Below are 22,368 nucleotides of genomic sequence, written 5' to 3'. Positions count from 1 at the left end.
GTGAAAAGCGCATCCTGTGATCTGTGCCAGCACATCCGTGCCAAAAGCAGTTGGCACAGTGACTCCATTATAAGATGATCCTGCTCAGCCAATGAAATTTAAACAAAGCACCCTGCAAATCGCATTTTTCAGACACACGCGGGTGCGAGCACACGAGCGAGGATCCTCGGTGACATATTGTCTGCAATTAAAGCCATGCGAGAAGAGCAAAACAAAACAAAACGATACAAGTTAGGAGGGGGGAAAACAATCTGGCAACAAACAACACTTGTGGTTACCCACCCTCTTTGTGGCCCTGCTCTGCCCAATTAGCTTCGGTGGGCACAGAGCGCTAGGAAACAGCTTTCCCGATCGCTCAGGGAGTCTTTTTCAGGGCTGCTTATTTTGTTCTAATTAAAACCATCATGTGCATGTGTGAACAGCAAGAGATTGAGCGAGTGCGAGAGAGAGAGAGAGAAAAAGAGAGAGACAAGAGGGTGGGCGTATATGGGTTGAAGCTAATATGGTGAATTAAACAGTGCCAGCCCTCTATTCTCTCTCTATCCTCATTGCCACAGGAGCCAACCTGGCCCATCTCCAATAATTAGAGGAGCAAAATTGTTTAACAGGTACTTAATTAACACTGGAGCGGTGCCAGTTTGCTGTGCCAAACACAGAACAGCCTTAATAGCGGTCAATGCCACACACGGGTTTGAGCTCGTGCTAAGCTCAGCCCTAATGCTAACCCTTACCGCTTAATGCTAATGCATTCTCTTGATCGCCCTTACCATTATAATTTTTTCATTCTTGTCTAGGTCGCTGGGCCCAGCCAGGACTCTATTTCCCATTACTGTCTAATGGCAGCTGATTCAGAGATTTTGTCATCAAACAGGAGACAAAATCTCTACTTTCACCCTTCGCCTTCATTTATATCCCCTCAAATTAAGACACTCCACTTGACAATTAATTTCAACATCTTTGTATTTTAATAAGACTGCTCATCAATCTCAACATAAAATATTCATTAGATTCCTAATAATTGCACAGGCAGCTGGTGGCTTGAGGGGGAAAGCATTGTGATGCCTGTGTATGATGGAGCGATGTGGAATATCTAGGCTTTCCTGCCCAAAATATGCACAATCACTTCTACCATGACATAAACACAAGGGCATTTTATGCTGCTTTGTAAAAACTCGAAAACTTAATCTCTTCTAAAGTAGCTGGGAGTAAACAGGCCAGGTGTAGTCATTACAAAGAGATCTCTATGAACTGAAGGTGTTTAAAGGCATGTCAGAATAAATTATTCATTACTTTTGTTAGGCGTAAGGATTAGGTGAACTTGTAAATGTATAAGCCTCACTGGCATGTAGCAGACTGCAACGAGACTATGGTGTTTAGTGTTCTCTCCTGGAACCTGATTTAAACACACAAACAGGTGCATGATGCAGGGGAAGTGAGGACAGCAAATAATAATAGAGCACTTCCACTAGTGTCCAACAGAGAGCGCTGTTCAGTCTCTTTCAAACTATTCATTGATGATATTGTATTCAGCTTTCTGGTCTAAAAATGACTACAAACACAAACACAGGTTAAATGTTCTGAACTCACAGGTTGGTTGAAAGGCTTTGGCTCTGATGGACGCATGTGCAGGTGGGCCATCATGGCCTGCAGCCGCTCGCTCTCTTTGGCCAGCTAGAAAACACAAATATACATGCACAAACAGATTAGAAAAAGGGCCACAAGTGATTTAAGTGGTTTCTTAGTACAACCAAATACTTACAGTTATAATTTCAATTACAATGCATTTGTAACAGATTCTTTGTAAAAATGGGCTATGAAAGAAAACATGCGAAAAAAAGTCTTGAGTAAGTGTAAAACATTTGTTCTAACATTTGATATTTTCCTCAATCATTTGATGTTATTCTTAAAGGGATAGTTCACCGAAAAAATGTAATCCTCTTATCATTTCCTCATACTCATTCCATCACATATGTTTACGATTGTCTTACGATTTTTAGAAGAATATCTCAGCTCTGTAGGTCCATACAGTGCAAGTGAATGGTGATTAAACTTTTGCAGCTCCAAAAATCAATATCAAGGAAATATTATAAGCGATTTAATAGGTGGGTGAAAAACAGAAAAAAATTTAAGTCCTTTTTTTTACTCTAAATCTCCACTTTCACTATCACTTTCACATCTGAAATCGAAAGTTAAAGTGGAGATTTAGAGTAAAAAGGCACTTAAATATTGTTCTGTTTCTCACCCACACCTATTATATAGTTTCTGGAAATATGGATTTAAACAATTTAAACAGTCATATGGATTACTTTTATGTTTCCTTTGTTATTTTTGGAGCTACAAAGATCTGCTCACTATCCACTTGCATTGTATGAACCTACGGAGCTGAGATATATTTCTAAAAATCTCTGTTTGTGTTCTGCTGAAGAAAGAATGGGATGACATGAGGGTGAGTAAATGATGAGCATTTACATTTTTTGGCGAACAATTCCTTTAATTTGTATGCCATTTTTTTTATATGCAGCTAGGCTGCAAATGCTTTGGTGATAAAAATGCACAAATATTTATTTATTTATTATTTTTTAATGACAAAAATAATTAAAAAGCACATACATTTTTTTTTTGGCATCTTATGGGGCACTTCTGTGATAAAGGATAGGGACTGAGTCTAGATATTCTCTTCTGAGGATAATTTTGCCTTCTGCCTGTTATGCGAGTCAGCTCAGAGGGATGTTGACAAGCCGTTTCACACCTCTTAATATCTACGGGAGAAAACATCTCACCATCTCTCTTCCCCTCTCTCTCTTTCTCTCTAATGCTGCATGTCTTTCTGAGACACTTGCCCTGCAACCACACTCATTCCTGTTTGACATTCCTAACTGTAATTTAGTTGAAGTGCAGCCGGTTTGTCTTAATAAGCTCAATGCCACAGAATCCTCCAAGACTGCCTCAGTGGCACTAAAAGTGGCCTTCCTCACATCGAAAAACACAGGCCATTGCATTTTACTATACTTATGACTATAAAGCAATGGCATTTAATAAAACATTAACCTAGAAACAATGTTGATGCTATAGTGTTTTGAGTGGTTTTAGAATGCTGCTACGCAGTTTCTAGGGTGTTCTATGTGGTTCCTCAATGGCCCAAATCAAAACAGCTCAGATTAAAGTCTAGATATTATGGTCCTTTGATATGGCTCGGGACCTCTTTTAATGTAAGTGATGGAAGATGAGAACTGACACTGTACGTCAGGTGAAAAATCTTAAAGGGATAGTTCACCCAAAACTGAAAAGTCTCTCGTGATTTACTTACCCTCCTGGCATCTCAGATGTATATGACTTTCTTTCTTCTTCAGTACACAAATTAAGATTTTTAGAAGAATTTTTCAGCTCTGTAGGTCCTCACAAAGCAAGTGAACGGGTGCCAATATTTTGAAGCTCCAAAATCTGCATAAAAGTAGCATAAAAGTAATCCAAATGACTCCAGTGGTTAAATCCATACGTTCAGGTGATCGGTGTGGGTAAGAAACATAAAAATATTTAAGTAATTTTTTGATTGTGAATCACCAAATACAGAAGGAGAAGAAAGTGAAAGGGAAAAGGACTTAAATACTGATCTGTTTCTCACCCACACCTATCATATCGCTTCAGAAGATATGGATTTAACCACTAGTCATCTGGAGTACTTTTATTTTGCTCATATGTGGATTTTGGAGCTTTAAATAATTGCCACCCATTCGGCATGCATTGTATGGCCCTATACAGCTGAAATGTTCTTCTAAAAATCTTCATCTGTGTTCAGCAGTCAAGTCATACACATCTGGGATTTAATTTTAATTGTCATTTTTGGGTGAAGTAACCCTTTAAGTCTGATCACTTAGAAATGTAAAAGCACACCTTTGCTCAACAGCTAAACAATTTGAGTTATCATTCATGTCTGAGAGTCTGTGACACAAACAGTTCGAGTAAGGCACTTATGTTTAATTGTTAGGGTTAGGGGTTTGTTCTAGCAGCACTTGCTTCAAAAAGTACCACTTGCTTCAGAAAGTACAAGTCATGGCCCCTAATTGCTCTTAGGTTCATAATCAAATCTGAGCTATATGTGTTTTTGTATTGCGGTTGTGCTCTGCTGAAGTCATCTCATTAACTGATGTGTTTAATGAGGGGCTGCCCTGTGCTGGTCAGCAGGGTAATAAAAGCAATGGAAAGACTGAGCTGGTTTGCTGGGAGAGACAGCAGGTTGGGGAGGGGTTGGTACTGGGGCAGCTGAAGGTGAGGTAGGTGCATTGTGGAGGAGGGTTCTGGGGCCTAGTAGGTGACAAGACGAAAGCAGACGAAGGAGACGGCAGAAAGGAAATAAGTTTGGACATGGGTTGACTCTCTTGTCAGTTCTCATCTCACTTGCATCATTCTGGACATGCGTTTAAACGCTGTTTGTGGGCCATGGAAAACACAGCTTGCTGCCTGCGTGCCTGGCAGGGTAGTGTTTTTAAGAGAGCTTTGTTGTGAGGGGTTTATTTTTGGGAATGGGAGTAGATGGAGAACATGGAGGGGAGGTGGCGTGGAAGGAAAGAGAAGCCGAGCAATTACCAGGTCTGTCTGACCGGCGGTGATGACGGGAAGTATTTGTGCCACGTAAAGCTGGAGGGTCTGAAGTGCCCATCTCAATGTACGCCCCCATCCACGAGACAGGGAATTTTAAGGGTTGTTGATTTACGGCTCCAAAAGGAGAGGAATTGTACTGCTGCAGGCACGGTGAGGTTACTCAACCTGCATTTTAGTTTGAGAAGAGCGAGTGGCTCTCAGAGACAACATCCCTTGTAGCTAACGGCCCCTTTAATGTGACCTAATGTGCCTGACTGACGGCCTGTCAGTGTCTGCCAATCCTAACTGTCACTGGACGCTCTGCTGACAGCCTCAGCGTCCAAACAAATTACATGCACGGACAATAAAGCACTGTCCACCACTAAAAATAGCACATTTCAGGGTCAACAACCATTTACAACACTGACGTGTAGCAAGATCTTACACAACTGACTGACTTGTCTGAACATTCCCACTAAAATAGACTGAAATTCTCCCAAAATTCTTCCCAAATTTGTACTGTAAAGTAGAAGCGAAAAGACTGTGGCTGTGTCAACAAAATTGTGTCCTCATTTATTCGCTTTCATCTTGTTCTAAACCCATATAACTTTTTTCCCTCTGTGGAACACAAAAAGAGATGTTAGGCAAAATGACAGCCTTAGTTCACTTTCATTGTATAGAACAAAAAAAAGATGCAAAAACATTTCATGGTCATTCCGCCTGAGAAAGTTTGAAAATGTTATGGTGGGAACTATCCCTTTTAAACCCAAGCCAGGTCTGCAAATAACACAAAACCACCTCTGATTAGAAAATGGCCACCATCTGCACTAGCGGCAAAGTTAAGAGAATGAAGCCGGGGCATGGAGGGTGTCAGCGGACTGAGGAAGGCTTTTGCACTTCCCTTGTCCACCCTTCTCCTTATCAGCTCTCTCATTAGAGATGACACCTCGTATGTGCGTGTGACAGGCAGCCCGCGGTGTTGCAGAGAGCCCGTGGCAGGAGGGAAAGAGAGGTGCTGGGAAAAACTCTCTCATCGGGATCCATTAAAAGGCAGATATTCTGGCCTCTTCTCTCGCACCCGAACTCTACATCACTCTATTACAAGCCCCAGTGAGCTTTATCAACTCATGTGACATGTAATGGGCAGAAAATCATGCCATCTGTGTGTGTGTGTGTGTGTGTGTGTGTGTGTGTGTGTGTGTGTGTGTGTGTGTGTGTGTGAGAGAGAGACAGTTCTAGAGAGTTCTAGAAGACCAAGGCTGTGTCTTAAGGCACACCTCAGTTCCCTGTAACGTGAATCAGTCTATCGTGAACAATAATTCCTTGATCTACTTAACCATGCATTTCCATTGGGACATTGATGACACAATTGCCTATGTGGTTGCGCCTTAATATGTAGCTGATATACACTCACCTAAAGGATTATTAGGAACACCTGTTCAATTTCTCATTAATGCAATTATCTAATCAACCAATCACATGGCAGTTGCTTCAATGCATTTAGGGGTGTGGTCACAAGTCATTTCACAATCTGCTCAGTTACTGGGATTTTCACGCACAACCATTTCTAGGGTTTACAAAGAATGGTGTGAAAAGGGAAAAACATCCAGTATGCCGCAGTCCTGTGGGCGAAAATGCCTTGTTGATGCTAGAGGTCAGAGGAGAATGGGCCGACTGATTCAAGCTGATAGAAGAGCAACTTTGCCTGAAATAACCACTCGTTACAACCGAGGTATGCAGCATAGCATTTGTGAAGCCACAACACGCACAACCTTGAGGCGGATGGGCTACAACAGCAGAAGACCCCACCGGGTACCACTCATCTCCACTACAAATAGGAAAAAGAGGCTACAATTTGCAAGAGCTCACCAAAATTGGACAGTTGAAGACTGGAAAAATGTTGCCTGGTCTGATGAGTCTCGATTTCTGTCGAGACATTCAGATGGTAGAGTCAGAATTTGGCGTAAACAGAATGAGAACATGGATCCATCATGCCTTGTTACCACTGTGCAGGCTGGTGGTGGTGGTGGTGTAATGGTGTGGGGGTTGTTTTCTTGGCACACTTAAGGCCCCTTAGTGCCAATTGGGCATCGTTTAAATGCCACGGCCTACCTGAGCATTGTTTCTGACCATGTCCATCCCTTTATGGCCACCATGTACCCATCCTCTGATGGCTACTTCCAGCAGGAAAATGCACCATGTCACAAAGCTCGAATCATTTCAAATTGGTTTCTTGAACATGACAATGAGTTCACTGTACTAAAATGGCCCCCACAGTCACCAGATCTCAACCCAATACAGCATCTTTGGGATGTGGTGGAATGGGAGCTTCGTGCCCTGGATGTGCATCCCACAAATCTCCATCAACTGCAAGATGCTATCCTATCAATATGGGCCAACATTTCTAAAGAATGCTTTCAGCACCTTGTTGAATCAATGCCACGTAGAATTAAGGCAGTTCTGAAGGCGAAAGTGGGTCAAACACAGTATTAGTGTGGTGTTTCTAATAATCCTTTAGGTGAGTGTATATAAACAACTTTGCTGTATAACATGCCAAAATCAATATTTTTATCATGCATCTTCATTGTAGCTGTTAAATAAATACAGTAACATTTTGAAATACATGCTTCTCTTCTACTTCTAAGGACTTGAGACTGAAGAAGACAAGGTGACATTTCCAGTAACTGAATATAGTGAGCAGCCGATACTGTTTTATTATGGTGCATTGGATGGGAATTTCTAGGGAGTTAACATTTATTCACAGGAATGATTTTGACAAAGGAAAAGCACTGGAAATTGCTGTCCATGTGCTGTTATTACTGAACTAGGGAGCAGATTGAGACAAACGGCAAGACTATGGTCAAGGCTATATTAACACACCTTGCTCTTTAGAATCAGGCACAATTTGATAATATAGAAAAAGAGGTAGTCAGGTGGTTTGAAATGTTGAATTTGCAAGATTTTCAGAGAAATATTGATTTTGCAAAAATTTTTTTATTAAAGCTGCACTATGGAACTTTAGTATATTACAAGCTTATTAAACATGAAACTAATCTGCAGAAATGTGCAATATATCAATTACAATAATATGTTTCCTTTAATCATTTTTTAGCAGTAAAGTTATAATAGAGACATGGATATACACTAAACAAATTAATATACACAGTGCTGTGCTATAAAATCGGTACATTTTAAACAACTTGAACTACCTTATAGTAACTTGGACAAAGTGATAGCTTGTGCATTTCTGCAACTGGGACAAAATAAATTAGAAAACAGTGGCACGCACCACGCACACACACACACACACACACACAGTTAGGTAACCTGGAAACTACAGCAAAGTTATAAAATAATTAGAAGTCATGAATAACATTAAACAGGCTTCTGTAAATTCACCGGACATCGTAGATACATTGTGATCGGTTAACACACGGGTAATGATCGATTCATAAAAGCATGACAAGCAATATGAGCTTCCACACCCCTTCCAGAAAACAAATCCAAGCATTATAACAAGTAAACAACTTTGCCAAATGGATAACAGATAAACATCCATCTAGACTGACTGCTCCGGTGGCAGTAATGATGCAAGGATGAATGGCATAAACAAGCGATTTTGCATCAAATCTGTCCTGACTCAAAATACAAATAATTTTTGTATTCTGTTGGGGTTATTAATACAATTATCATTTAATTATTTAGAAACACTATTAAAATTCGTATTTTATCTAAATTACACAATGATGATTAATTGACTTTATAGACATTACAGTTCTTATCTTCTGTTAATGCTAATATTCTGTAAAGCTGCTTTGAAACGATGTGTGTTGTGAAAGGCGCTATACAAATAAAATTGACTTGACTTGACATGACTTTTGTAGTCTTACTGTAGTGAATCGGGTTAAGGTAAGGACATTATTTAGAACAGTTTGTTTATGTACTCAATCAATAATGACATTTTGTTCATTTCTAACAAAAAAAGTCTTCCCTAGCGCAGCTTGATTTTGCAAGCTTTTCAGGAAATCTTGCAAGATTATTAGAGAAGTGTTCATTGGCGAGATGTTCAGAAAAATGCTGTTGAATTCGAGAGAATTACAGAAAACGAAAAATGATTTTGAGTGATTTTGTCCACGCATCTCACCTGTATCTCCAGCTGTTGAACGACCTGCATCTGAACCCTGCACTGGGCCGTACTGCGATCATCCAGGGCGTGCTCACTATTCAGGTGCCTGAGAGAGAACAATCAACAGGTTAATAATATAAACACGCTAAGAGATCCAAGCATATCCTGATAATACAGGTCCATGAGACAAAATCAATCTACGTGCAAATAAATCGGTTAGATGACCCTATCTAACTCCCAGAGGGAGATGTGTAAGCATATTTGCACCATCTGCCACCATGTCACTGACCTGCCTGATACAGTATGCACACACACACACATACAAAAACACACTATGGCTCAGCCTTAAGGGATTGCTATGGAGACAGGCAGTTTGTGCCGCGTGTGCTAACATGTTAGCACTACATGCCCGGGCCATCACATTCTGATGACACATGCACATACACAAACACAGAGGTCAATGAATCACCAGAGATCTAGTTGCAGCATCCCGGCCAACCATGACCTCACATCAACAAACAACCACATCAAAATACAACCACAGATAGCAGTTTATTTTTCCATTTCAGAGGAGAAACATTTAATGGATTCCTCTTGGGAACACAAAAGGCCCTCTCAGAGGAAAGCCGTAACAATGGTGGATTTCCACCCGGAAAAAAAAAGAAAAAAAAAATATTTTCACTAGGCGCATAAACTCGATTTCCTCTCGCAAGAAAATAAAAACAATATTAGGACATGAAAGAACTGGAAAGAGAAGTTTTTCATGATTCAGGATGGCCGAGGCATGTGTCATATGAACTGACATGTATAAAAATATTATGTTTAGAGATGAAGCCCCCCCCCCCCATCAACTCCATACTGAAACCATTAACAGTTTTACTTTATTTATGGACAGTAGTTGATGAAAATGACATCAGATCTGAACATCTCTATATATTAGGTCTGTTTGAACGTCCTAATGTCCTTGTTATTCAGTTAAAACGCAGCTGGAGTTGGATATTATTTTGGAAACGGTTTTGTTTTTTTTTGTTGTCAGAAAGCTAAGTGCAGCAGGCCATGAACTTTGAGTGGGATTTCAAAAATAAAAAAAACACCTGGATATGACATCATATGTTTTACTCATCAAGTGCCGTTTCAGATGGGTGAGCTCTGACCTTAGTTATTCAAGTCATCAAGTCATGTTTTCTTTATGAGGCATTGTGTAACTCCAAACAAAACAAAACAAACAGATGCAGGGATAAGAACCAGAGAAATGAGGAAGTGAAACCAAGAGAAAGTGAGTCAGATGAAGAAATGAGAGTGATAGAGGCAGATGGAGAAAGGAGCCATTTAAAGAAAGCAGAAGAGGAATGAAGCTTCTTTTAGTGATGAGCTGAGATATTCTTCTTAAAATCTTAATTTGTGTTCTGCTGAAGAAAGATCCAACATATCTGGGATGGCATTCGGATGAGTAAATGATGAGAGAATTTTCATTTTTGGGTGAACTGTTCCTTTAAATATTACAACAACCTAATGATGATGTCATTAATCCCACTAAGTGCAAAATGAGCCCTTCCTACTCTTTTAACCAAACACCTGGTGAGGTTGAATGGTGAGGTCAGGGGTCATGGGAGCGCCCTATAAGAAGGTATGAATGAAACAATAACATGTATGGGCATCACCACAACGCTCCCTTTCTGGAAGCATCCGGACTTTCTGCTGTAAGGCAAACTCTTCCTGGAGTCAGGTGGTTTGAGCATATTGTCTTACATTTTTGTTAATTTTAAACTATTTTAAATGTTTTAAATTGATGTCCTTTTAATCTAATAATTTTTTTATTTCTCATTCTTTCATTATTCTTCTATTTTTAATGTCTTTATTTAAATTCTTTGAATCATTCTCACTTTGAATTACCATTGTGTATAAAATACACTACACTACTGTACATACATAAACATGTCACACCTATCAGTAATCGATCCTCACAAGCACAGATCTACAAATCATTAACACACTCCCTGAAATCTCCCAACTATCTTCAGTTCATCACATGCAACACTCTTATCCATCAGGGTAATTCTGCATTTTCACCGCTTTCCTAACTAGCATGAGCGGACCACTGGGTTAAGTCCCCCGCGCGGCGAGAGAGTATTAACGGAAATGTGTAAAAGGCAAAACCTTCGTAACAATCATCCCCCATGATATCCCGTTATTTTCCAGTCTGCGTTATCTCTGTGACACCCATCACGATAGTTTTATGTGTCTGTCTGAAGGAAAAGAGGGGTGCACATTTGCTCGCCATGCAAAATTATACACAAACAATGATGTCACCCACTCTGTAATCCAGGCGTAGATAGACATTTTTCCCCGCAAGCACATGATGATTATAACAAAAAACATGATCTCATCTTTCTCTCCCTCTGTCCCCCCACACCCCAGTCTCTCTCGCTTTGTGAATAAAGAAACAGACCACAAGTTTTATGGATCATAATAAACAGTAGCAGCATTTTTTCCAAAAGACCCGACAATGAGGCAGTGTTTACTCCCTGCACCCCGACAGGGATTTGAGGAGCATTTACAACGCTCGCAAAAAAAGTCACGGGCCGGCCCTGACAAAAGCGCTTGAGCATTCTAACACATGTCGTCCTGGCATGCCAGAGAAAATTGAACATCATTATAGAGCTCAAGGTGAGGGAGAGAGAGTGTGAGAAAGAAAGAGAAAGAGAGAGAGGATGAAGATTAAGGGATTAATAAGTGTTTTATCATTCTCAAAAAGAGAGAGAAAAAGTGGTAATATTAGGCCCAGACAAAATTGGCAGATTTCTTATATCTTTTCACCGATTTAGGTGGAAAATCTTTGAAATTCCATGGAATGAATTTAAACATTGTAAAATGTTATAAACCAAGCTGAGAGTATGACACTCTTATTGGTAAATAAATGCATTATTAACAGGGTTTCGGTACTTTTCCTGTTGTTCATGGATTATGGTACAGATAATCTATTGCAATCAAAAAGATGATAAAAGAGGGCCTGGGTAGCTCAGCGAGTATTGACGCAGACTACTATTCCTGGAGTCACGAGTTCAAATCCAGGGTGTGCTGAGAGACTCCAGCCAGGTCTCCTAAGCAACTAAATTGTCCCGGTTGCTAAGGAGGGTAGAGTCACACGGGGTAACCTCCTCGTGGTTGCGATTAGTGGTTCTCACTCTTAATGGGGCGCTTGGTAAGTTGCGTGTGGATCATGGAGAGTAACATTAGCCCCCACATGCATAGTCTCCAGAGGTGTCATACACAACAAGCCATGTGATAAGATGTGCGGACTGACTGTCTTAGAAGTGGAGGCGAGTAACAGCGCCACCACGAGGACCTACTAAGTAGTGGAAATTGGGCATTCCAAATTGGGAGAAAAGGGGATAAAAAAAAAATCCAATTAAATGCTAAAAAAAGATGAATAAATATTGTGCAATCAGGCATACCTAGAAAAATATAAATTCACTAATGCAATTTCCATGACTTTACTTAAGATTTTATTAATTTCAATAACTTTTCCAGACCTGAAAATCCCAAATTTTAAATTCCCTGGTATCTCTAGGCTTGCCATGATTGTGTCCTGTGTCAAATTTGCCAAAACGTGAAATACAACTACCACGTAAGGGCGGGGAGGTGTAGAGCTTTGTTAATGACTGCCGTTCCAATTCTATGGAAATATGCAAAAAATTCTATGGACTTCAGCGGACACAGATTCCATGTGCGCCTCATATTCTACTATAAGTGGCAGGCAGCAAGATGGGGCTATAGAATAGACAAAAAACTATTTCTTCTCTTCTTGCTTTAGTGATAACTAAAGTGTTCTGACTGGGCCACAGTGCACATTATTGACGGCAATATCTGCCACCCCCCCCTCCCAACCCGTTCCCCCTCTTATCCCCCCCCACCCACCCCCTCTGCTTGCCCTGAGGCTATATGAAATGAGACACCATGCAACCAAACAACAGCTTTACTCTTAAAACTTTCCCAGACTCTCCAGCTCTTTGATGTGTGTGTCAACGACCATCATACGAGTTTCTCGCTCCCGCCCGTGTGCACTGAGCATGCTCCTCAACCTGTCGCCAGGGACGACTGGAGGAAATTTACATACACTTCTTTCCGGCCTGTCAATACAAGTGTCCCCTTAGAGGAAGCGCAGCCTGGAGTCAAAAGATGTTCCAAGGGCCGAGCATCTCCTCCCAGAAAAATAAAAGTGCAAAGATGTGGCCGCCACTCATTAACGGACAAGAACCCTGGCTCGCCGCGCCACTGTAAGGGATGGAGCTGACCTGCCACATATCAAAGCAGGTGTTCAAGGGAAAGGAAGAGAAAATAAACAGAAGAGAGAGCCGTGAGCCCACTGGGGTGACAGCAGCGGCAACAGTCTAGCTTACACCCTTGTGACAAGCGGACATGTCAAGACTTTCCACTGTGAAGTCTCATTATTTTAACACGCAGAGACAATTGGACTGTTTACATCGCCTTTCCTATCTGATCTCTTCCTCTCTTTACCCCCCAGTATCCCTGAAGACCCCAAACTGGAAAAGAAAAATAGTTAGCGAGAAGAAAGAAGGCTGGGGAAAAGGGAGAGAGCAGATAGAGGAAGGGAGGGAGCCTCTTTTTGATGTCTTTGCTTGTATTGAAGAAACAAAGGCTTCTAATTGTAAATGAGCTAATTAAGAAAACCACTAACGAAGCGTGAAAACTATTTGCTTGACCCGGCAAAGCAGTGTCTTTCTCACTAGCACAGGACAGGTCAACAGGAAGAGATCAGAACATCTGTCTCTATGGTTACTCACATGGCATATGTGAATTAGTTTCCTGTGCAAAAGTATTAAGCAAACCTTTGGCACAAAGTCTCATAAAATCATACAGCATTATAATGGAGTTTTGGAAACTGTCAGCAAGAGAATTCAGAAAGGCTTAAAACGGCACAAAATATTCTTTCCACTTGAAATAAAAAATAGCAATAAAACCAGGGTTAGCACTCTTTTTGACCAACAAATATCCATGACTTTTCCATGACCTTTCCAGGCATTTGTGATAAGTGGATACAGATTTTTTTTAAATGCGTTTTAATGAACCATTCAGGGCTGAGTTTCTCAAAAGTATTGGAAGATTGAGTTGATCATAGAGACCATTGGCACTAATGGTTCCTACTATCTATTTAGCCCAGACTGGTTTGTTAATCTTTTTGACTAATTTATTGAAAAGAACTGACTCAAAAAAATAATTCACTGTCAAATTGATCATCACTATGGCTTGTGAGGAACCTTGAATCTACACAAGAGCAATATCTAGTTCATGAAAAATACCTTCACTATAAGAATGTTTCCAGGCCTAAAAAAACAATTTTTATAATTCCAGGATATTTCCAAGATTTCCATGACCATGGGATCCCTGTAAAGTAGAAACCATGTTGCGATAACATACGAATCAGCAACCCTTCTATTATCAAATCCTTTTTTCTGCAAATAAAACAAATTATGGATGACTAATCCTTGAGAATAGGCCATTTATACAATGACATCAGTAACCAAATATTTTACGTTATTCTACTTTCACATCAACAGGTGTCAATATAAAGTCTAAAGGCCGAAACATACTCTACAGATGTACGCGAACGCAGATGCCAATGCTGGGCCACCGTATTGTTGGTTGAACATGCTTAACATGTGTTCTTAATGCTTGCGTTCTTGCATAAACATAGTAGGGAAAAAAATCGGTATTTAAGGGGGAGTTACCTTCAAATGTCTGTGCCATTAAACTGGATGTGATATTAATCTGGTAAATTACTAAGAATTTATTGACTGATTAACTATTTCTGTGACAATTGTTAACTTGCAATAGAAACCTCACTGAAAAAGTGGACCGTTAACACTAATCTTGCAATAATCCTTACGGCAATGCTAAGAATGAAATGAGATTTTGCGTTAAGTTATGAATAGAGCTCTGACACATTTCAGAATGCAACAATGCATGAAATTGAGCTTGCAAGACACGTCTGCGTTCTTATACTTGTGTAGAGTACTTTCGGCCCCAAGACCTTGGACGTGGCAGACAGCGAAAAGTAATAAAATGATCTAGTATACGTTAATTTAATAACGTTAAAAAAAATTCTCGTATCCTAGCTAAATATGCAGTCAACACTATAAGTAAGCTATTTGTAGGTTGAGTTACTGTGGCGTTATCAAAAAAACATGTTCAGCCCGACATGGCTCGACCAATGGTGTGAGTTTGGGGCGGGGCTGTTACTTTGTACAACCAATGAAAGACTGGGGAGTTTCCTAGAATCTGTTTGAAATCAGTAATTATTTTTGCAATTCCATTTGGTGATGCTAGAGGTGCAGAAATTACATTATGTGCATGAATACATTCAAAATGTGACATAATTATACTGCTCGTAGGGCTATAGAGGGCAGTCTAGTTTACTATGATTGTGTTCTTTGACTGTGAAATGCCTGTCTATCACTGTCCCACGGTGCTGGAGAATCTCTCATGCTCGCTCAAGCAATAACCTTGTACCCCCCACCTCCCTGTGCAATTCATTCGTCTCTTGTCTGTTTAAACATCACACCTGAACATGGCTGTCAGCCATATTACCTGTCCTCTCATCCCCCTCTCTTACTTGAGCACAAGAGACGGCCTTTACTTTGTGAGTGATCTTTTAGCTCATCAAAAAACAGGATGAATGCACACTGATGGAGAGAAAAGCTGACAGACAGAGATTTGTTTGTGGGACGTGTCAGGCAATGATGCTCTGTTGCTCAGTAGCTTGTTTATGGGAGTTACGGGGTTGACGAGAGTGAAGCACATGACATGTTTGTACAGTGGATTTGATGGACAGATTTCACTTACTTGATGAACTGGCCCATGTCCTCACAGAGCGCTTCACAGCCAGGCCACTTGCACTCGCCATGTCCGTAGAGCGGGTGGGAGGCTGTGTGTTCCTCGTGGGTAGAGCTGAGAGAGAAAAGGCTGATTAGTCTTGTGTTTCTTAATTTGAGCTCATTTTAAGCTAAATGGTTATTTGTTTACAATAAACCTTGATGTTGCCAACAGAAAAGCTGATACTGGTGCATTATATACCTATAAGGTTTATTTCCCGAAATGTGTGAACACTGTGGCTTTGTGGTGATTTCAACATCTATCTATTTGTTTGAGCATCACGACCAGTCTGACACAGCAACATTGGCTCAACAAATGCTGTGAGTATGGGGAAGGACTATCTGTTCATCTGACCAATGCAGATGGTTGGGAGTGTTTGGAAAACTGCCTTGAAAAGTATTTTTGCAATTCTGTTTGGTGCCACTAGTGTGGTCCAGAAATTATACACTTCAGCTTTAGAAAACATTTCGACACATGCTTGCTTAATCAAAACAGCCCATTTGATTCAATAACTTCTTTAAAGATTTTTCAGGGACTCTGCATGGTAGCACAGAACACACATGCAACCAATACTAAGCAATGAAATTAAGGAAAAAGCTGATAGCTTTGAGTCCCCATTTGAACAAATGCAGGTTTGAATGGACGTGGTAAAAGTAAAAAAGAAAGCCTTTCTATAATCCTGAGAGACAGGCTTCCAACACAAGTTTGTATCATTGTATTAGCATCTTGTGCTACAACGCAGCTTCAAATGTCCTCCGATCCAGCCAGGAACAACATGCAGCTGTCTAATTAAGAATGTACGTGGCGAAACCTTCATATGCTTCTCTGTAACGTCTCCAGACATCTCGCTTGACAGGAGTATGTATAAGGTGGCTTGTTGATGTGCTGACCGGGGCTGCTGGTGGGGCCTGGGGATAAACTCTTAGGTCTTGTTTAGTTCGAGATACAGCCACTGTGTGCTCTGTGGCCGAGCAGTCTGGATTGGGTCTCTCTGGCCTGGCTTCTGTTGAGACCCATAACAGATCAGCCTCGAACCTCTGCCAGCAGACTCATCCAGCAATTTTTCATTTTGGGCCTGGCCAAGTGCCACAGGCTAGCATGTAGTGTAGGCTTTTGCGAGAGCAGAAACCGCAGAATCCCTCGTCATGTGTCTGAGTGCTGCTAAGCATAGACAGGGGTCTGGGAGGTGGGCGTTGCTAGTGGCGATTGAAGGTCTGGGGAACTCTTCCCAAATCCACATCACAGCACTGCTTAATACAAAGCAGCTTGCTTGCAGATGAGGCGCTCCTGATATGGAACGCACACACACACACACACACACACACACACACACACACACACACACACACACACACACACAAGTGCGCGCATGCTCCCTTCTCTTCATCAGATGTGCTGGCAGTGGCCAGCCCACGCAATTCAGAAGCTGCTCGAGCTCTAGACATTACAAACTACTGGCAACCACACTGTCCACATGTGCCATGCATTAGCCTCACCGCACAGTTTTTCTTCCCTTCTGAGTTTGTGTGAGTGTTTGTGTGTTAATGTGTTAGGCCAAGTCAGGGAGAACAGTGCTAGAAGCAAACATTATAGAGGAGGGTGCGCTTTACTTTTTGTTTATCCATGACCAGTTTGGGTGTGTGATAGTGGAGCTGGTGTGCATACTTAGCTATAGTTTGGGCACAAGTAAGTGCTAAATATGAAACCTTAAAATTGAGCTAAATCTGACAAAATGCCAGTTGTGGACATCACATGATGTCCTCATTTGAATAATAAATAATTTAATTAGAATTTTCACTTTAAAAGTGCATTTTTTTTTTTATATATTTTGAATATTTTTGTGAAATTATGAAGGAAAAAAGTGTATCCAGCCACATAAAACAAATATATATATATATATATATATATATATATATACTGTTAGCACATGGTATTCATAAGAGCTGATATGTTTTCAAAGTGAGTCCATCCCACTTTTCAGAATGTTCATATACCCCTGGGTTAGAGTTGTAGAACGTTGACACTAATCATTTTTCTGAAAAATCTCTCCATAAGTATGCGGTTATAGAGAGCATGTTCAAATGTCTCAGTTTTCAGTGGACGAAAATGAAGTTTCAGTGTGAATTAGAGGTATAAACGTAGAAAATCTGTGTTTCCAATTGGAAACATGTCAGTGTGGACGTAGCCTTAGTCTATAGTACTTATAATTATCTTTAGATGAAAAACACTAGTCGTTTATGATATACCACCATTTAGATAAACTTGTATGTGTGTGTACTCACTGGGTGCTCTGCAGTGGAGCGCTTTTGGAGTACGGTGTGAGATGCTCGTCGCTGGACTCCTTGGTGAAGGACGAGATCCACTCGAAGAGTCTTGCTCTTAAAAATGGAGAGAATTATGTGAGGACCCCACAGTAGGACCACTTCTCACTCAAAGACACTCACACTTCACCATCTCAGCTAAATTATTTCAGTGCACTTTTACACACACACACACACACACACACACACACACACACACACACACACACACACACACACACACACACACACACACTCGCTTGCTCATGTTGGTGATCATTATGACTCGCCATTGACATAATGGTTTTTATACTCCCTCTAATTTTTTTCTAACCCTCACAAAAAACTGCATTTTTACATAAATAAAAAAACTTAGTTTAGTATGCAGTTTAAGCTATTTGAATTATGGGGACACTAGAAATGTCCTTATAACCACATTTATAGCATAATACCTTTGTAATTATCAGTTACACACACACACACACACACACACACACACACACACACACACACACACACACACACACACACACACACTCGTGTTAAACTGGCAGAGGGGTGTCAGTCATGCTGAAGGCATGCTATGTTCTGAAGAACTCGCACGAGCACCAAATATCAAAAAGACCCAGGCATTTTACATCAGCTCATCAAACATGCTCTGACAGTAGAGGCCTTGAAACAATGCATGTGATATGCATGAGGAAAAACATTATTTATGAAAAACTGTTATTACATAACACTTATCACTGGATGCTCAGGACAGAAAAATAAGGTAGTGTAGCTTTAGCTCTCATTTCAGTTTGTGTTTTTCCACAATACACAAAGTTACAACAATTGGCTGAACAAAGTTGCCCCCAAGGAGAAAAATTATATTTTTTTCGACACCTGCCAATGGCAGCTAAATTGAGAAAATTTACCAGCCATAAATATTTCTTACAGGCTATTACATTTTATTTTGCATAATTTTTAATAAAAGAAAATGTTTTGTCTGTATGACAATGGGATTATTTCTGAATATTTGTGACAAAGAGTCACTCGCAGCATCATATACAAGACAAGCCAGTCTCTAATTCCTGGCGAAACTGCACCTGTCATAATTTTTATATATATATTTTCATTTTGGTGGCTTAATGGGAGGAATACTCCACATATATGTTACCATGTGGAGTTCTGTATAAAAAACAAAACACATGTTGCCTTCGGCTTGCTTGCTAGATGTTTTTAAGGCACTATTCAATGTAAGGCTGCTCTTGAACCATACAGTATCAGTGTGGGTCCAATGATCATTCTTACTATTTGAACCATATAATGTTGCAGTTACTAATCAAGTTTCCAGCCAATTTTAATTAATATTAGGTGCTTGATAAGTGTTAACTTTTGACCCTGATTGCATCATTTTTACAATATACAGCAAAGAAATATGTTAAACATCTGTGGAAACAAATAGCCCACTAAAAACCAATCCCCAGGTGTACAATGAATCACACCTGTGTATGTGATTCATTGTACACCATGTGTTCAACTGACCTGTCTCTCTTTGGAGTGTGCACAGAGTTCTGTCCATTTGGCAAAGAATGATGAGAGATCTGAGGTGAGACCTTGGAGGCCAAGTATGAGGTAGAGTTAGAGCTGTTGGTGGTCAGATCGAGACCCTCGTGTTTCATGGCCTCCTCTGTGCTCTGAATACCAGCCACATCCTTCCATAACTGTTGCAGGTCAGTGGGACACATGGCTGAGATGGAGAGACATAAAGATGAGTGAGAGAAAGAAAGAGACACAGAGGTTATTATACAATAAACAGTCATAACAATGTCAACTAAAACAGAAAAAAACTAATTATGATCTATAAAGATTAGATTAAGGTTCAACTTTCTTGTCATTGTGCAGAGTACAGGTACACAGCCAATGAAATGCCGTTGTTTTCACATATCCCAACTAAGCTAGGGTCAGAGCGCAGGGTAAGCCATGAAACAGTGCCTCTGGAGCAGATAGGGTCAAGGGCCTTGCTCAAGGCTCCAACAGTGGTATTTTGCAGTGCTGGGGCTTGAACCCCTGACCTTTTTGGTCAGTAACCCAGAGCCTTAACCGTTGAGCCACCACTGGCCATCAAAGACCCCTAAAAACAAATAACCGTATCAACTTCAATTACTATTTCAAAAGTAATTTTTAAGGGATATATCAAGTAAAAATACAACTTTAAGGTAATACTTGCATGTTTCCACTTTCAAAAGTGCATTTCTATTAGCTTTGAAACTAAAAATGGACAAAATTGACTTTTAGCAGATGAAAACATTTAAAATGCACAGTCTTTCTCTTCTGGAAAAACAGACCAAAGATAATGATGACTCATTCTGCACTACACAGACTTTTCCAATCAAATGCTCTCTAGAATAAGAATGTCCCTCGCCCAATACCACCTGCAGCAGACAAGCAAAGAGCAAATCGTGGTTTATGGTTGTGACGAAAGGAAAGCATATTAGCTATTCAAAAAAGGGGCGAGTTCTTTGACATGTATATTTAAGAAATATGTCAACACAGGACTGCGCTCGTAAAGCGACTTCGTGGGGTCTTTAATGAATTATGAGAACTATAATCATCAAACTCCACTGAAACAAACCCACAAAGAGGGTGCTTTAAAAAAGCCCTGAGTCAACAACAGGTGCCATATGATGAAACCAACTCGAGGTAGACAGTATCTTTGCAAAGCTGTTTATTAGTTTGTCTTGTTTCTGTTGCGTTGAAGAGTATAAGCTGTGTGTTGAAAGATGAGAACTATTTAGGAAAGCATCCAAACCTGTGTCTCTCCTTATCACACCTCCATAGTCCACCTCCTGCCCCCATATTGAATCTGAGCCAGCTGGCAACGCATCCCACCCCAGAGATTTCAAAGTCTGTCAGTACGCTGACATTAGTGTGGCAAGCCATAAAACACCAGGCACACACCATGCCACACTTAACTACTAAAGAGGACATGCTGGCGGCACTAGTTAAGTTCATGGGAGAGGAGAGGGAGGAGGCGAAGGTGGGGAACCATCAAAATCAGAGGAAGCAAATGGCTAATTTCAGTGTGTTTTTATCTTTCAACATCTCCGCAAATCCCCCTGGCTACCTCCATTTGTAATTATCGCTGTCCCGACCGGCACTGCTGTTCCCTATGTCACAGGGCGAATTAATCTTGGCAAGATGCTCTCGTGGCATTTTTTATGTTTTATTTTTCCCTCATACTTGCTGAATTTGGGATTGTTATTTTTTTTTTGTCTAACTTCTCTTCGTTTGGAAAAGGAGGAGGGGGTCTAGGGTAGGAGGGAGATTTGAGGGTGTAAAAAAGAGGAGGGGGAAGGCAGCCAGTTTCCCGCTCGAGCACGTCTGGTGCACGCTGTTCCCGAAAAGCCACAGCCTGCTACACTATCTCACATGGCAAAGACTTAATAGCAATCTAAATATTATGTCTGGTCTGCCAGCATTCTTGTCCCGGACCCCGCCAAAACAAAACTCCTTGCCTGGCCTGGTCTCTCCTCTACCGCCCACCTCCCTCTCTCTGAAGCAGGCCTGGGGCCAGGGAAATGATGTATGGTCACACTTGCCGCTACAGGCTGTTGTTCACTACTCACTGACAACCAGACAGATCACCAAAGGGCCATGAATGTGTTTTGACCCCACAAATAACTGAGCCAACCTGGTGGCGGGAGGCATTTTTTGCAAGTTTCTACTTTTGTAAAAGAACAGTCAGAACAGAGGAAGTGGAAGGGAGGACGCTGGGTGGAGATGAAGCGGTTTACCTACAGTGAAGTGTTTTTGTTTCTCACTTTCTTCCAAACACACACACACACATCGGTGCAGGTGAGGCGTTTCCATTGTGGTTGGCCACACACACACACATTCAATTCACAGAAACTGACCAGTAAATCCAGCCTCAGCTTTCCAAACAAGTGTGTGTTCCTTATACTGTGCAATTTTAGACTTTAGTATTTATTTCTGTTTTTAAAGCTGATGTGTGTATTTTTCTTATTTATTCATTTTTTTAAACAATGTATCTTATGCCAGCATAATGTGCAGAGAAAACTGTAAGTAAACTATTCTTAGGACAATTTCTCTAAAAAGAAATGTTGACACTTTACATAACTGCTCTGTGTTTGAGTGGCTGAACAATACTGATTAAACCAATGGTGTGAGTTTGAGGCGGGGCTACCCGTTTTGACTGACCAGTGAAAGATGTGTTTAGGAAAAACTGTTTAAATATAGACATTACTTTAGTCTTACAGCTTATAATAGATAATAGATAATATTTCATATGGTAACATATTAAATAACATGGTTTTATTCAAGTTAAAAAAAAAACATTCTATAATATAAACAGATCAAGCTGACCTCACTATAATATACAAACAAAAGCAATTTTTAAAGGGATAGTTCACCCAAAAATGAAACTTCTCTCATCATTTACCCATCCTCATGCCATCCCAAATGTTT

The 22,368-nt window shown here is 40.5% G+C and overlaps 1 protein-coding gene across 2 annotated transcripts in view; it reads right to left on the bottom strand.

Moving 5' to 3' along the window:
* The window catches only part of LOC127632914 (forkhead box protein P4-like), a 148,815-nt gene that overhangs the window by 19,695 nt on the left and 106,752 nt on the right, over window positions 1-22,368 (bottom strand). For both annotated transcript variants that reach the window (XM_052111748.1, XM_052111749.1), the window contains exons 7-11: window positions 19,426-19,630; window positions 17,881-17,976; window positions 15,569-15,673; window positions 8,723-8,810; window positions 1,588-1,671 (exon numbers count right to left, since the gene is read on the bottom strand). In XM_052111748.1, the coding sequence (XP_051967708.1) occupies window positions 1,588-1,671; window positions 8,723-8,810; window positions 15,569-15,673; window positions 17,881-17,976; window positions 19,426-19,630 (578 nt within the window). The remainder of the gene's footprint in view (window positions 1-1,587; window positions 1,672-8,722; window positions 8,811-15,568; window positions 15,674-17,880; window positions 17,977-19,425; window positions 19,631-22,368) is intronic.

The sequence above is a fragment of the Xyrauchen texanus genome, chromosome 39 (genome assembly GCF_025860055.1).
Source record: "Xyrauchen texanus isolate HMW12.3.18 chromosome 39, RBS_HiC_50CHRs, whole genome shotgun sequence".
NCBI lineage: Eukaryota > Metazoa > Chordata > Actinopteri > Cypriniformes > Catostomidae > Xyrauchen > Xyrauchen texanus.
The sequence above is the reverse complement of the archived record's forward strand: the minus strand, read 5'-3'. Positions and strand labels throughout refer to the sequence as shown.